The sequence below is a fragment of the Dromiciops gliroides genome, chromosome 2, assembly GCF_019393635.1.
Source record: "Dromiciops gliroides isolate mDroGli1 chromosome 2, mDroGli1.pri, whole genome shotgun sequence".
Lineage (NCBI taxonomy): Eukaryota > Metazoa > Chordata > Mammalia > Microbiotheria > Microbiotheriidae > Dromiciops > Dromiciops gliroides.
The window spans coordinates 195,389,986-195,405,982 of NC_057862.1; the positions used below are offsets into that span (position 1 = coordinate 195,389,986).

Genomic DNA, 15,997 nt, shown 5'->3' on the forward strand with positions numbered 1-15,997 from the left:
AATCAAGAAGACTCATCTTCATGAGTTCAAATCCAGCCTCAGACATTTACTAACCATGTCACCCTAGACTAGTCACTTAACCCTTTTTTGCCTCAATTTCTCCTCTGTAAAATAAGCAGGAGAAGGAAATGGCAAACCACTCCAGTATCTCTGCCAAGAAAACCCCAAATGGGGTCACGAAGAGTCAGACAAGGCTAAAATGACTGAATAAAAATCAACTTCTCTTTCTTCTAAAGTATATATAATGCTGTTGATGACCCATTTCTCCTGGAGAGTTGACCACCCCCTTCTTTTGGATACCCTCTCTGCATTTTCATGATTCTTCTCTCTTGGTTCTCCTCCTCCCTCTCTAGCTACTCCTTCTCAGTTTCTTTTGCAGGATTAACACACTAAAACAAGGAGGTCTGATCATCTTGTCTCTAGGATAAAATACAAATTCCTGCTTGGCATTCAAAAGACTTCCTTTCCAGGCTAATTGCCTATTACTTAGCTTCACTTGTCTTACTCTACATTCCAGCAAAACTGTCCGATTACATGACATTACAGCTCTGGGTCTTTGCACACAGACTGCTGTTCATTCCTAAAATGCATTCCCTCTCACCTCCTGCTCTTGGAATGCTGAGCTTCCTTCAAGGTCCAGGTCAAGTACCACCTTTTTTAAAAAGGCCTATCCTAATTTCTCCCAATTATCACTACACCCCCTCTCCCACTGAAATTACATAATTTTGTATTTACTTGTGTGTGTGTGTGTGTGTGTGTGTGTAGTTTTCCCCTTGAAGGCAAGGACTGTTTTTCTCTTTGTATTCCATTTTCTCTTTGTATTTTACTATGTGCCTAGCATAGAGTAGATATTTAATAAATGCTTGTGGAATTAATTAATTAGTGACCACAGGGCAGTTGGAAATTGATCTGGTAAACAGAAGGGTCACAATTTCAAAGAAAAGCTGGTCCCAGAATCTTATTATATCAAGACTTTGACAGATATGGAGTTGATTGAGGCCAAATTTGACGAGAAGGCAAATCTCACTAAAAAATAATGGTTGGAAGGATGATAGGTTGAAACAGGAAGAATACTGATGACTACTGCCAAACAAAAGGGAGAAAATCCATTAAAGCATATGAGAAAATATATGCACGTTGCCCATGTAAAGTAGTTGTAGTTACCTCTACCAGATAAAAATCTGAGCTTTTCCTTTTAAGGCATTCTAATAAATTCCTGCTTAATATTAGCATGCACTGCTTACTCAGTTTTACAAGTTACCCTAGAACTGTCCACATAAAACCATTTTAACAAGATGATAATTTCTGGACAAACCACTAAAAATGAAAGATATCAAAACTGAAGCTTTGCTAATAAAAATAAATTCTTTTGACCATTACAATTATATTTAATGATATATAAATATTTATGTGTACATACATATACACACACACATAAATACATATACGTATACAAGGTGTTTCAGTTTTACCCTTTCAACACTGATGAGCTATTGCAAGTGTTTTGACAAAACTGATAAGAAAATATAATGCCTGTTCTCCTACGGCAAATCCCTGCTTGTTCCCTCACCTACTTCTGTAATGTATTATCATTTATAACAAATGACAGCTGTGCCACATTTCCTCCCTGGCCTGGAAACCAAACATAGTGATTTCAGAAGGCATTCTACTATAATTTAGTTTCCCATATGGGAAAGATAATCCCCATTCTTTTAGCAGAAGTAGCTAAACTCATCAGAAAGAAAAGACTTCCCTAAACAATTTCTTACTACATGAGTTTTCTTTTAACAATGTTGTCTTTGATAAATCTAGATCTCTAAAATATTTCATCAGAACTCTTCCTTTGGACAAATACAGACTGGTGAACGGAAGAAGGGTCACCAATTACAAAACAAATCAAATGCCAGAATCTCTTGTATCAACATGCCAGAGCCTAAGAATGAGTTATTAGAAAAATCTGTATTGTCAAAAATACAGAAAATAGTATTTACAAATCCAAGAGTAAATTACAAACAAGAGTGAAAAGGTTCTGAAAAAACTTTTTTTAAAGTGCTAGAATTCATTCCTACTGAATTCTAGAACAAAGACACCCTGTGCAGAGATATGTATAGCATCATAATTCCAAAAGATTTCCAGGAACACGACAATAAAACCTTGTATCAGGAAACTCTGACACAAAAGAACTATAAAGAAAATATTTCCATTGGAGACAGGATGTAATTAGTAGGTACATACTACAGAACTCTATTTTCAGGACATACACATGCATGCAAATCATTTATCATGTCATTGACTCACCAGACACATTTTGCCTACACAAAAGAGTTATAGCAAGTGCACAACACTACAGCAATACATAATAACAGGGCAAATAATTGCAACAAATACAACACAAGAGCTGAAAACATTATTATGGCATACGTGATAAATATTTCACTGGGCATGGTATAATGTAATAATAGTAACACACTGGATATGTGATTTGTCAACATGTTGATCTTTGGGGGTGGGGGGTGGGGCAATGAGGGTTAAGGGACTTGCCCAGGGTCACACAGCTAGTAAGTGTTAAGTGTCTGAGGTCGGATTTGAACACAGGTCCTCCTGAATCCAGGGCCGGTGCTTTATCCACCACATCACCTAGATGTCCCAACATGTTGATCTTTTAAAAATTCATTATACTTGAAAATATTCTTAGAAGCAGGACAGAGAATTGTACAGCACAAGTTAGTACCCTGTTTTAAAGCCTTCCCTATCCCTCCCTCATTTCAAGCCCCTTAATTTACAATATTTGTATGATTGGAATTGAAATGATTTTTTTTCTGCATATAGGCTATTCCATTTATATGTAAATAAATGTAGACACATATATACATATATATACATATATACATACATATATATATATATATATATATATATATATATTCTGAAACCCACTTATGTATAAATAGATCTTTCTCTCTTTGGTGGACCTGATTCAAGGGGAAAACCAATTAAGTCCATGTAGAACCATTAGCATCATTAGCTCTGATCAGAGATGAACAAAATAAATATGTCCCTGCTTGTGGAAACTAATTCAGCTCTCTTTCAAACCAATCAAAGCAAAGTTCTCAAAGTCTTAAAGTATCTCAAACACCTGCTAATGTATTTTGCGTTTTCTTTAAAATTTATTCTGTTCAGCTCACATACTGGTAGTTTTACAACTTTATTAACAGTCTTCTTTCTAGAAAAAATGTGAACACTGATTTTGAATGTTCCTAAATGACCATTTATACTTAAGTAAGGTTCATCAGCCGATTTGCAATAGGCCCAACCATATTCCAATGGTAAAGTTTCTGCCAATGAACCATATACTGCCAGTAGCTGTTGAGCTGTTCATTTGAAGTTGACTTTCATCATCTTCCTCATCCAGAACAATATGACTACCTCATATTTATATGCCCCTTTTCAAACAAAAGGCTCTACTATATAGAAGGAAACTAACATTACTTGCTGGCAGACAAACTAGGAAGACAATAGAGTCAAATATACTAAATCCTTCTTTTGGTGTGCACACAAGTTAAAATCTCAGCTGAAACAGTTGTGTAAAACAAGCAGCAAAGACCTAGTTTCCCAGGAAAAACTGCACAGGTAAATTATAATCACAATTATGAAATGAATCACAAATTAAGATCCTTAATACAGAAATAACATGGTATTAAGTGAGGTCACCAAATCAAAGGGTTGAAGAGCAGGAATGAATATTCCAATCCCAATCCTTCAGCTGTTCCAATTCTTTAGAAAAAAAATTATTTCCAAGTCACTTCTTGTATGACCTTGGGAAAATCACTTAATTTACCTGGTCCTCAGCTTCTGCTTCTATAAAATAAAGGGATTATACTATAGATGGTCTTCCAGCTCTGGACTCATGAAACTATATTCTTTGTCCCTAGTACTAACATTGTGGAAATATTAAGAAATTCTTAGATGAAAAAATAATCCATTTATCTAAAGTAATGGCCATGGAATTGGACTTGCAGGCCTTAAAGGATTATTTCATCTTCTTAGCTTACAGGCCACCAAAAATAGCTTTTCTAGAGCACCAAATAGAATTATATAAATGTTGGCCATTATTATTGTTATTATTCTTACTTCCCAACTCCAAAGCTTCCACCCTAATACAAACACTTTTAGTACTTGATGAATCCCAGTCTAAGGCACCTCCAAGAAAACCCTGCTTAATAATGAAACAATCGGGAGACAGAGACAGACAGAGAACTGGGAACTATCACAAATTCCAATGAATAGAGGAAATTACTTACAAACATGGTACTCCTATTTTGTTGAAGGTAGTTAAGGAAACTTCCTGAGCAGCAGAAATAAAAGGAGCCAGATAAATTAGCAAGGGCCTAAAAACCCAGTACACCAAAAGACCATGACACATCAAAATTGTATACCTCTGCGGACATTCAAACATCTGAACCCTTTCTACATCAGAATAGCAGAACTTTAAAAGGAGCTCTTCCAGAATGAGAAGTGGCAAAAAGCTCAACCATTAGGTACCCTCACTACCTGGCACTTCCACATTACAGGGCCTACCTACCCTACACCCTAGGTCAGCTTTAGAAAGCACCACCACATGGTCTTCTCAAAGCCTGTGCCAGGCTAATCCAAAGGTCATTTAAGTTGTCCAGCTGCTGGGACAGCTAGATGGCACAGTGGATAGAGCACTGGCCCTGGAGTCAGGAGTACCTGAGTTCAAATCTGGCCTCAGACACTTAACACTTACTAGCTGTGTGACCTTGGGCAAGTCACTTAACCCCAATTGCCTCACCAAAAATAAATAAATAAATAAGTTGTCCAGCTGGCTTTAGGGCAGCTGAAAGTTTCCAAAGTACTCTGGGCAGAAAATACCAAGAGAGAGTTATGGTCCAAGAAAGAATTAGGAATAGGGGAAGAGGAACAAAATTAAACAACTGATTTAAGGATCTGTATTCTTTTGGGGCTAAGATAGATTGCAACAAGCCACCCAATACTATTCTAATCCAAACCTTAACCCCTAGAACAACACAGAAACCAGGAGGTTTGACAATATATGAGGAAAAATATTCCAGGGCCGTACAATACTATCTGCAAAGTATACCACAAAATTGTTACATACCACCTATAATTTCACTGTGTAACATGTATTGCTGTATTCAGTAGAATGCTTCAGCAATTTTTTCAGGGAATGTGGAAAGGAGAATAGCACCAGAAGTTAAATAACCTAGAGAAATAAAGCTTAATAGAGGTTTTTTTAAAAATCTAACTCTATTTCAGGTTATTAATGCTCAGTGTCAGATTCCAAGAAACTATTGTATGTAAGAACAGATAAAAATTTTTACAAGCCAGTTAAAAAAATGTGGGCCGGGGCAGCTAGGTGGCACAGTGGATAGAGCACTGGCCCTGGAGTCAGGAGGACCTGAGTTCAAATCCTGCTCAGACACTTGACACTTAGTAGCTGTGGGACCTTGGGCAAGTCACTTAACCCTCATTGCCCAACCAAAAAACAAAAAAAAATGTGGGCCAAGAGGCATTTGAGTATATAGTTCCAAGCAGTATAGATATTGCAGAAGCTAGTGTAATCTTCTGGTATTATGAATGTTATGTCTAATTTTAAATAGAAACTTTTTCTTTTGTTAATATGTTTTTCACTCTGGATAATCTAGAAGCTTGAATAACAAGTCATTGTAATACTAAAATTGTTTTCTACTAGATTTTCTAATACAAAAAAGGGAAATAAATCATCAAAATTCTCACCCTGTGAAAACTGGGCAATAAGTCTGATCTTTCAGCAGATCCAATGATGTTGGATCTGTTTCCTAGAAAAAAAGTTCAGACTGATATGCTACAATTTCCATGTCATATTTGCTACCTTCACATCAAACACTTAGTTTTCTTTTTTCTTTATTTCTTTTTTTTTTTTGCAGGGTAATGGGGGTTAAGTGACTTGCCCAGGGTCACACAGCTAGTAAGTGTCAAGTGTCTGAGGCCAGATTTGAACTCAGGTACTCCTGAATCCAAGGCCGGTGCTTTATCCACTGTGCCACCTAGCCACCCCCTTTAGTTTTCTAATTTAAAAAAAAAGTCACAAAATAAGTAGGACAATTATAGAAGCAAAACATTTTTATTTCCCCTTCACCACCTACATTCATTATTTCTACTTTCCAACTATCTTCGCTACCTGTACTAATCTTGCCCAGCATTTCTGTCTTTCCTCTTCCATTACCAATTCCCCTATATGTCAGGCTCTGCCTTTGTTGTTGTTCAGTCATTTTCAGTCATGTCATGTCCAACTCTTCATGACCCCATTTGGGGTTTTCTTAGCAGAGATAGTGGAGTGGTTTGCCATTTCCTTCTCCAGTTCATTTTACAGATGAGAAAACTGAGGCAAACAGGGTTAAGTGACTTGCCCACAATCACACAGCTAGTAAGTGTCAGGCCAGATATGAATTCAGAAAGACTAGTCTTCTTGACTCCAGGCATGGTACTCTATCTACTGCACCACCTACCTGCTCCAAGTTCTGACTTATGCTTCCCCAAAATAGTTCCCATAGCCATGTCTGCCACTACCTCTACTTCTACTTCTTTCTGCTAGCCCTCTGCCTTCCACAGCCAAATTCCCTTTGTACAGTAATCACTTGGTGGGGGAATGAGAAGGAAGAAGTGCAATTATTATAAATGCAAATTTTTTAGAATCATGTATATCTACAATGTACATTTCCTTCAAGTTCCTTCTTATTTAATGCAATTTAATTTAAATACTTGGATTAACTGAGACAAGGGATAATACAAATATAAGAAAATCTGGATAATGCTTGCTATTCCTTCCACATGATGGTTTATTTCCTGTCTTTATGCCTTTGCATTGGCTGTACCAAGACTCAGCTTAAATGCCCCCTTCTGCAGGAGGCTTTTCCCAGTCCCCTCAGCTGATAATGCCTTTCCCTCTAACAGACTTACAATCTATATATTCTATATTTATATGTTGTCTCTCCCGATTAGATTGGAAGCTCCTTGAAGCATGGAATATTTCAGCTTTTTCTTTGTTTCCCCAGCTCTTAGCACAGTGCCTACCTAGCACAATAAATACTTAACATGGATGCTTAGCAAATGATAATGTAAAGAGAGGCATTGTTACATGTTCTCAAATGTTCCTTTAAACTATCTCCTTCAGCTTAACTGAGGTTGTATGTTTGAAGGTAACTGAAGACAGGATAATTATAAAAGCTAATAAAACCAATAGAAGTGTCCTATCTCTGTCAAGACTTCCTGATTTGTCTTTTAAAGAAGTTACTTGAGCATTAGCTACCCATATGACCGGGATCTTTCCTCTACGGCATTTAGGCAGACCTCTAAAATTCCATAAATCATCAACACTTTGTTTATATAAAACACCCATTTTAGATAATCTCTCAATTCCCAGGACCCAAGCACCTCAAGTAGGCTTAAAGGAGAAACCAAAAAATCACAAGAGTTGTAGGCTGAAGTTAGGCTAATTAGAATTATTTATCCTAACTGGAAATGAGTCACAGAATCATTGATTGGAGCTTGAGGTCACTGAGTCCAACCCTGTCATTTTACAGATGACAAAACTGAGGCGCAGATAGATTAAGTGATTTGCCCAGGGGTCACATGGCTAGTAAGGGTAGGAAGTGACATTTGAAGCCAGTTCTTCCTGAGTCTGAATCCAGCTTCTCTTCCTTTAAAAAAAAAGATATTAATAATGACATTTACATAACCAGGTTTAGAAAGTGACAGTTAAGGGGCAGCTGGGTGGCGCAGTGGATGGAGCGCTGGCCCTGGATTCAGGAGTACCTGAGTTCAGGTCCAGCCTCAGATACTTGGCACTTGCTGGCTGTGTGACCTTGGGCAAGTCACTTAACCCCAATTGCCTCATTAAAAAAAAAAAGAAAAAGAAAAAGAAAGTGACAGTTAACCACCAGATGGTGCTGATGAGGTGTCCATATTTATTCTGTAGTTTATGCATGCCCAAATGAGTTAGAAGAGCCAAATACAATGCTCTCTATTGGCTATCAGAGTCCAAAATCTTTTCACCTCAGTTTTGTTTCTCACTAAGGAGAGGCCTCACTCATCACATGGGGGTATATGGATTTGTGGACCTATCCAATTAAAACTTAGCTTTGAGCCCCCACTCACTGGCTAACCCCACCTCCTTTTCACTGGGCTAAATTTCAAGCATCACTGGTCACTTGCCCTTAGCATTATACAATTGATTCCCCATGGAAACTAGCTTCATGCTGGAATGTTGGATGTGGCATTTGTACTCAGCATAGAATCAATCAGCTAATAAACAGTACTTAATAATTAGGGAAAACAGTACAAAATAAAACAGAAAACATCTAGCAAACAGCTGGAAGGCCCCCATACATAGGATCAATTTGGAGTTCTGAGACCTACATAGTTTGACTCCTCCCTTGAACAGGCAAAGGAGTGCAACAACATCATTACCATGAGATGTTCAACTCACACTTACCTCAGAATCAATCATAAGGTAAAGACAAAGAAATCTTAGATTCAAAGTGTTGTCTCAGTCATAGCACAGGAGCAAAGATTGTGGTTTCTGCTACAAACTTTGTGTAGTTTCTCTTAAACCAGCACAGAACAAAGCTAGTAGAACCCACAGCGAGCTCTAGGAAGGAGCTATGCCACCATCCCTTTTACTCTGTCTTTCTTTTTTCTTTTCTTTCTTTCTTTCTTTTTTTTGTGGGGCAATGGGGGTTGAGTGACTTGCCCAGGGTCACACAGCTAGTAAGCATCAAGTGTCTGAGGCCAGATTTGAACTTAAGTCCTCCTGAATCCAAGGCTGGTACTTTATCCACTGCACTACCTAGCTGCCCCCAGAACCTACATCTTCTTGACCCCAGGTCCAGGGCCTCTCCACTATACCACACTGCCACTGGCAGAAAATGGTTTAAAAAAAATGAGACCTCTGGCAGCAAAGAAGAGAATGGACTATGGATTTCTGAGCCAGAAAAAGTAGCATATATAGAAAGCTCACTGAGTAGCTCATACCACAGAGATGCTACACCTAGAAAAGAGTGAGATGAAGACTCCAAAGAGGCAGAAAAGACATCAGAGTCCCATGCCATACCAGAGGCATCAGTTGTCCTAGCTACAAGTGTTTCCCATATGTGCCTTATTACCACTGTACTTTTAAGTTTGTGTCCACTCTCTTCTCACTGATGCTGTGTATTTATTTGTTGGAAAGAATATCCCAAATTGGAAACTGTCCTCCCAATTCCAGTAGCAATCTCAAGGAAAGACAAAGGAAACAAAGTGAGAAGAGAGAAAGAAAGGTAGGAACAGTGTCCCACTCCTTGGAGTTGTTTGGGAGAGAGTGATTTCAAGGAGTCCCAAACCTGTAATGTATAGCAACTATTCTGATAATGGCCTCTTAATAATTATCTTTACTTTGAGCTAATTGTGTCTACTGGCTGACCATTAAAGCTAAATCTATCACTGGGGGCTTTTTTTAGGTGTGGATTCCCACAAGATCCCCTTGAATCCTTGAACCCATGATAGCAGGTGTCCATCCAAGTGACCAAACCTACAACTGAAAGTTGGTAGAAAGTAACTCCTAGAGGAGTAATACACCTAAGTACCATCATAGCCCATCTAAAGCCCTTAATTAGTTTTAGAAATATACTCTTAGATGATACAGAATAGTAACATATTATTATGTACATTATTATATATGGAGCTGTTAGCAGCAGAGGAAATTTTATAAATGGTCAATCAACTAAATGACATTATAAGAGTGTTTTAAGAATATAGATGATAAATTTAAAACTAGCAAGAACTTTAGAGTTTATCCACTTGAACCCCTTCATTTTACAGGCCCAAAGGGGTTATAAAGGAGCAGATGTTAGGGAGGATCTGTTTATAATATGTGGAAGCCATTATTGAATTGACTGTGGTCAAGGCATGGGCATTCCTGTCCTGTTTTTTGGAGGTGGTTTACTATATTGAGGAACGAGAAAACCTAAAAATGAGTACCAACTTAGTAGCTAAATTTAGAGCAGTGCTATCAAGTTGAGCACAACAGGGTAATGAATTTTTCAACTGCAGCAACTCTCAAAGATCTTAAAGTTACAAAAGGGATATGATATGATCTGGTAGAAGGAGAATAAACACCAATCAAATTACAGATCCTTCAAATATTAAAACGTATTTCAAACAAATCTACATCAGATAATGGCAAACAACATTCGTGGCTACTGACAAAACAAGAGCAAAAGAATATGTCATTTTCATGTTACATTTTGTCTACATCTGTATTACTTACTTAATAAATTAGTCCTAAAGATCTATTAAAGCACAAATGTATGCAAATACCTTTGTGAACAAAAGAATCACACATTTTCTATAGCCTACTGTCCCTCATGCTTAAATGAAGAATATTTTTAAAAGCAACAACATAGTGCTGTACTCCAGAATTTACCTTACATACTGAAGTGATTTGTTTTCATTTATAAGGCAATTTGTTTAGTGTACGAGTTACAGAACTGACCCCAAAATTAAGACCTTCCAAAAATTTAGTTTCCTAAAAGGATATGTATTCTAAGTGACTGCTATTTTTAACAGAACTCCTGAGATAGCTTAATTGCTCTTAAGATAAAAGCTTCTTTTAAAAAAATCAATATTCATTAAAATACAACCTCTTTGTGTTCTTTTCTGTGAATAAAATTAACGTAATATTCCTTTTGCTTAATGAAATAAAAATTCTGTTTACAGGCAAATATAAAGAGGAAATTCTTAGGAAAGACATATCACATCAAAGGTAATGGTTAAAGCTTGAGGAGAACAAGAGAAGCAAACTAAAAATCTTGGACTGGGAAAACCCTTAATTTGAGTAAACCAGGTCAGCTCTTCTAAATCAAAATTAAAATTAAATCTCATAAATAACTTAAAGTAGACCCAAGACCAGCTGATATATTCTTGTGAAAAGAATAGAATATTTCATAAATTTATCTTATTACTTGGAAACATACACATTAAATAACTGTAAAGAGTACAGTATCTATTAATAGTTGTTCCTTCACAAGTCATAACAAAAGCTAATTTTGCTCAGGTGCTAAGTTAATAATTAAATGTATAAAATGTTATTTAATATGTATTTCTGGTAAAAAAAAATTAAGTTAGCTCCTGGGTGGGTTTGACTTTTCATAAAAACAAAAAGAAATATTTTACACTTGAAATGACAGAAGTTAGAGGGTTGCTTAAATTACCTTTCTACTGCAAATGTTCTAATATACTTCCCTAGCATTTTATAATCAACTATTACACACTTAAAGACAGCTAAGAATCTACTTTTCAGCATATTATTATGTTCAAGCACTGCATTTAATGTCTCTATTCAGTTCATTAAAATCAGAGGTATACATAGTTGTTTAATAAACCTTATTTTCCTCCCAATAAAATAGGAAGGCAAGGTTACAAACATGGTATGTAAATATAAACTTGCACAGATAAAACAGATCAGTGAAAAATATGGACTACATCTGCATTTATGAGGCAATGACCTTCAAAATTCAAGTCAGCATTCCCTAGCTGTTAACAATGTTCTTCACAGGAGAATGATTATACTACAGTCTTACAATGCATACTTTTCTTTCTCATAGATTATAAATGCATTTGCATATTAGAAGTAATGAAAGAATGCCTATAAAAAAGTGGTAACTGTAGCAACCTTCATTTAGGGGATAGAAACATGTTTGTGTTAATTTAATTTAATTTTTTTTAATTAATAAAGTATTTTATTTTTTTTCTGTTACATGTAAAGATAGTTCTCAACTTTTGTTTATACAGGCTTTACAATTTCAGATTTTTCTCCCTCCCTCTCCTCCCTCCCCTAGACAGCAGGTAATCTGATATAGGTTATATACATATTGTGTTAATTTTATAACAAAATGGCAAATTAAGGTAACTGATTCAGTATAACTTTAGCAATATAAAAGATTACAATAATGTTTTGTGTTAAATTTCATAATCCCCAAAGCATGCCAGGTAGATGTGTATAGATCACTCTCCCTATAGACACATAGTGTATATATTCATAAATATATTGCTCTTAGTTCTTGGAGAGGTTTATATACACATACATGTAAATGTGTGTACATATATACAGTCACATACTTTCTAAAGAGTTTGTGCACATTATATGTAGACATACTTACCTGTATGTAGTTCATGTCTATTCTTAAAGAAGTTATCAAGAATCATATGGTATGTTGCAAAATCAAAGAACTGCCATGCCAAAAATGATGGGAATTACCCAACAAAAAAATGCTTCACTATTCCTTTCCATATTGCTTCCAAATAGTATTAAAAATTAAATCGCATTGTAGCAAAGAAGAGTTGTTAAGGAAAAAATAATTCTTAAACACTCAAGTCCTGTTCACAGAATATATTCTTTTCATATAATATACTATTTTGATATTTCACCTCTAATTTTTCATATCTTACCAAAGGAAACCAAAAAATTTCTGTGTGACATCATGTTCCTTTTTGTTAAAGGCCTGGATTTTCAATGACAAGTTAGACTAGTTTCAGTTAAGGCCGACAGAACACACAACTTGTATAAGATGGTGTTGCAAGCATGCACTCAGCAGAAGAAAATCATAAGCAGCATTCTTAAAAGTTAAATATTTATATTTCCTTTCTCAAAGTAGATCATAGAAACTACCAAAACCTATAACAATCACTAACCCTTGTTGTTCTCCCAGCTATTAAAGAAAATAATCAAGTGACTTATCTTAATTCATTAAAAATACTTGGTAGGCAGCCATTTCTATTAGATTGGTGATGTCACTACTTCTTTAGTTTAAGTGAAAACTTTAAAAAAACTAATAATAGTTCAAAACCTTTTACCATGAAAAAATTATGACAATGATTTGACTCAGAAATTCATCCTCAAACCATATCCCAACCGTATATTGTAGCTCCTCCAAGAGGCTACCAGAACCATCCAAATTATGCTTTAAACTTTCAAACCAGCAAAAATATGCATACTTTGAAACATGTACTATAGTGGCAGATAATCAGCTTACTTCATATGTCCAAATGGTATATTGTAGAAATCACATTTTTCCTTCCACAAAGTGTTAAAAATTATTTTTGTAAATTCAACATGAAAATACAATACAGGTAAAGTAACTCATCACTCTGAAAGAGAATAAAATACAGCATCTCAAATAATCACCATCAAATACAGTAGGGCTTTCACTTGATGGCTAGCCTAATCACAAATTCTGCTCAGTCTGTGCTTCAGTGTCTTTAAAAATAGATTTTCTACGCTTTCCTCTGACCTCAAGAACCTTTGGTAACACCTAACAGTTATGTTGACATCAAGGGGAAGGGGAAAGAGATCGATTAGAGATGAGGACTCTGAACCCAGAACCAAGGCAGCAAAGAGCAGCCGCTATCATAATCGCCGTTCTCCTTCACACACTGCTACATCCCAATACTGAAGAGGAGAGTGTGAGAAGGGCCAGAGCCACCGGGGCTGGTGCCAACAGTTTCCGTCTGCCACATCTTGGAACCCAGAGCTTTCGATCTTTCAACTAGGGTTGTGGGAATCAGGTAAGACTCCACTGATTTCTGCTTATATTTGTTTCTGGGGAGGGGAGAAAAAGGCAGTTTCCAGCTGCGAATTCCTAATGAATTAAACACTGAGGGGTTTTTTCAGTGTTTTTCATCCCTGACTAAAGGAGGAGAAAGGGTTGTTACTGCATTCCTGGGAACGACTACTACTCCTGACGTACCACACAGCAGTAGGGAGGGAACAGAAGAGCACGGGATCGTAATATACCAGGCACTGAAGGGATTCTTTGCATTCTGTGCGGCGCTGTTGTTTTTTAAGGCGCTGATTTCTCTACCACGCGTCCCCCCCGCCCCAATAGCCGAGACTTGTGCTAAATCTACAATCTCTTCCTTTCACTACCCCCTCCCCTCCATACCCAAATACATACACCTGCTAAACACAACATCATTTTGGAAGTGAATGGCGGTGGTGTGTGTGTGTGTGTGTGTGTGTGTGTGTGTGTGTGTGTGTGTGTGTGTGTGTGTGTGTGTGTGTGTAGAGGGGCTTATTGGGTGGGGGGCTGAGAAATGTCTGAAAGAGGAGTCGCTTTCTCTGTTCAATAGGCCACTCTGCATGGGCTGTTGTGCTCCATCCTATATTCCGAGTCTGACTCACAAAACGTTGAAACGTATGACATATAGCATTATTCTTCCCATCAAAGAAAAAATATAGAAAGAAAAGCCGGCCAGGTCCGGCGCAGGCTCCCCCCCCCCCCCCCCAGAAGTCCTTCTGTCCTTCCCGAGTCCCATCCCAGCAGCAGGCGCAGCAGCTCGGCCGGCAACCCCGAGATTGAGTATCTGCTGCCTGTGCCCATGGACTTAAAAAACCCCAGCTCCGACGGGGCGGCCGGGCCAAACACCTCCAGACCAGTCCCCATGAGTGCGTTCAGTAGGGCTGCCCTGCCCAGGGGACAGCTCCCTCTCCGGGCAGGCTTTTGTGCGCCCAGAGTGGCAGGGATAGAGCAAGACAAGGTTTCTCCAGCTCCCAAGAGAGGGTGAGGGTCATTAGTAGAGGGGCTGGAAAGGGTGCTTGGGACAAGAACCTGCACCTGAGTCTGCAGCACACTTGGGGATCGCCCGCCCCAGTCCAGGAGAGCCTAGGGAGACAAAAGTGGGGAGAAGAGAAAGAAGGGGGCATTGCGTCCCGCTCCCGAGAAGCGGTTTGGGAAAGTCTACCCCTTACCCCGGTGAAAGCCCACCCACCCCACATGAGCCGCAACCGGTCCGCGGACAAAGCCCAGGGAGGCGACGGGAAGCGAACGGCCCCGAGCCAAGTTACCCCGGAGCTGCTGCTGCTACTACTGCTACTGCTACTACTGCTACTGCTACTGCTGCTGCTACTGCTGCTGCTGCTGCTGCTGCAGAGAGGAGGGTGATGGAGAGAGGGGGGCGAGCCGACGGCGGCGCCCGTGGTGGGTGGGTGGGCGGGCGAGGGCTCGGGGGCTGCTGACCTGGATGGTGCAGGTGTACTCGCTGTCGTCCAGAAGCCGCACGGTGCAGCTGTACTCGCGCTCCAGGTTCCTGCTGCTGCCGCTCATCAACCTGCTCAGCATCTTCCCGCCAGTCCGCCAGCCAGCCCGCCCCCGGGAGCGACGCGGCGGCGGCGGCGGCGGCAGCGGCGGAGGCGCTGCGGACCCCGGACTAGGGCAGGCTCCCCTCAGTGGGGCAGCGCGGCGCCCGCCCCGGGCACCTGCACCATCACCCCGGCCGGGCCGCGCTGCCTCTCCTTTCCTCCTTTTCTTCCTCTTCCTCCTCCTCCGCCTCGGTCACCGCCGCTGCCGCCCGCCTGCCCGCCCGCAAACCCAGAGACTGATGCTCGGCTCTGCTCGGCTCCGCGCCCCGTTCTCCTTTCAGCGCCCCTCGGCCGGGGCTCAGCTCGCGGGGTGGGGCCTTCGTGACAAGAAGCCAATGAGAGCCAGCGCGGCGAGAATGAGTGGCGGTCGGGAGAGCTAATAAAGACCGGGTGCCGGGAGTAAAAGACAGACAGAAGAACCAATGATAATAAAGGATTCGGAACCGAGCAAAATAGGCCCGGCCCTCTGGCATCCCGAACCAGGGGCGCTTTTCTCCTGGCTGTTCTGAGAACGAAGTTGCCCCTCCCGCCAGGCCAGAAGCAAAAGACCAGGTTGGGTTCAGTAGCCTAACATTGTCCTGACCTGCCGGCTCTGAGGCTCATTTGCAGGAGATCCAGACTCACCTACAGACCTGCTGTCCGGCCCACCTCCTGAGTCCCGTAACACGAAACTAGCATCGGGCCAGTGCAGGGTGCAGGCATCCCAGCTGCCTTTTGCTCTCAGCCCGGGAGGCTGCACCTTGACACTCCTGAAGGGCCAGGCAGGCCCTCTCTCCTCCCTATCCCCTCCGATTTGAAGGA

General features: G+C 39.7%; 1 protein-coding gene across 6 annotated transcripts in view; it reads right to left on the reverse strand.

Annotated features, from left to right (window-relative positions):
• FRMD5 (FERM domain containing 5) overlaps positions 1 to 15,415 on the reverse strand; it is a 382,316-nt gene extending 366,901 nt beyond the window's left edge. For all 6 annotated transcript variants that reach the window (XM_043988498.1, XM_043988496.1, XM_043988500.1 and 3 more), the window contains exon 1: positions 15,075 to 15,415. In XM_043988498.1, coding sequence (XP_043844433.1) covers positions 15,075 to 15,176 — 102 coding nt within the window. In that variant the 5' untranslated portion in view covers positions 15,177 to 15,415. The remainder of the gene's footprint in view (positions 1 to 15,074) is intronic.
• Positions 15,416 to 15,997: the final 582 nt, after the last annotated feature.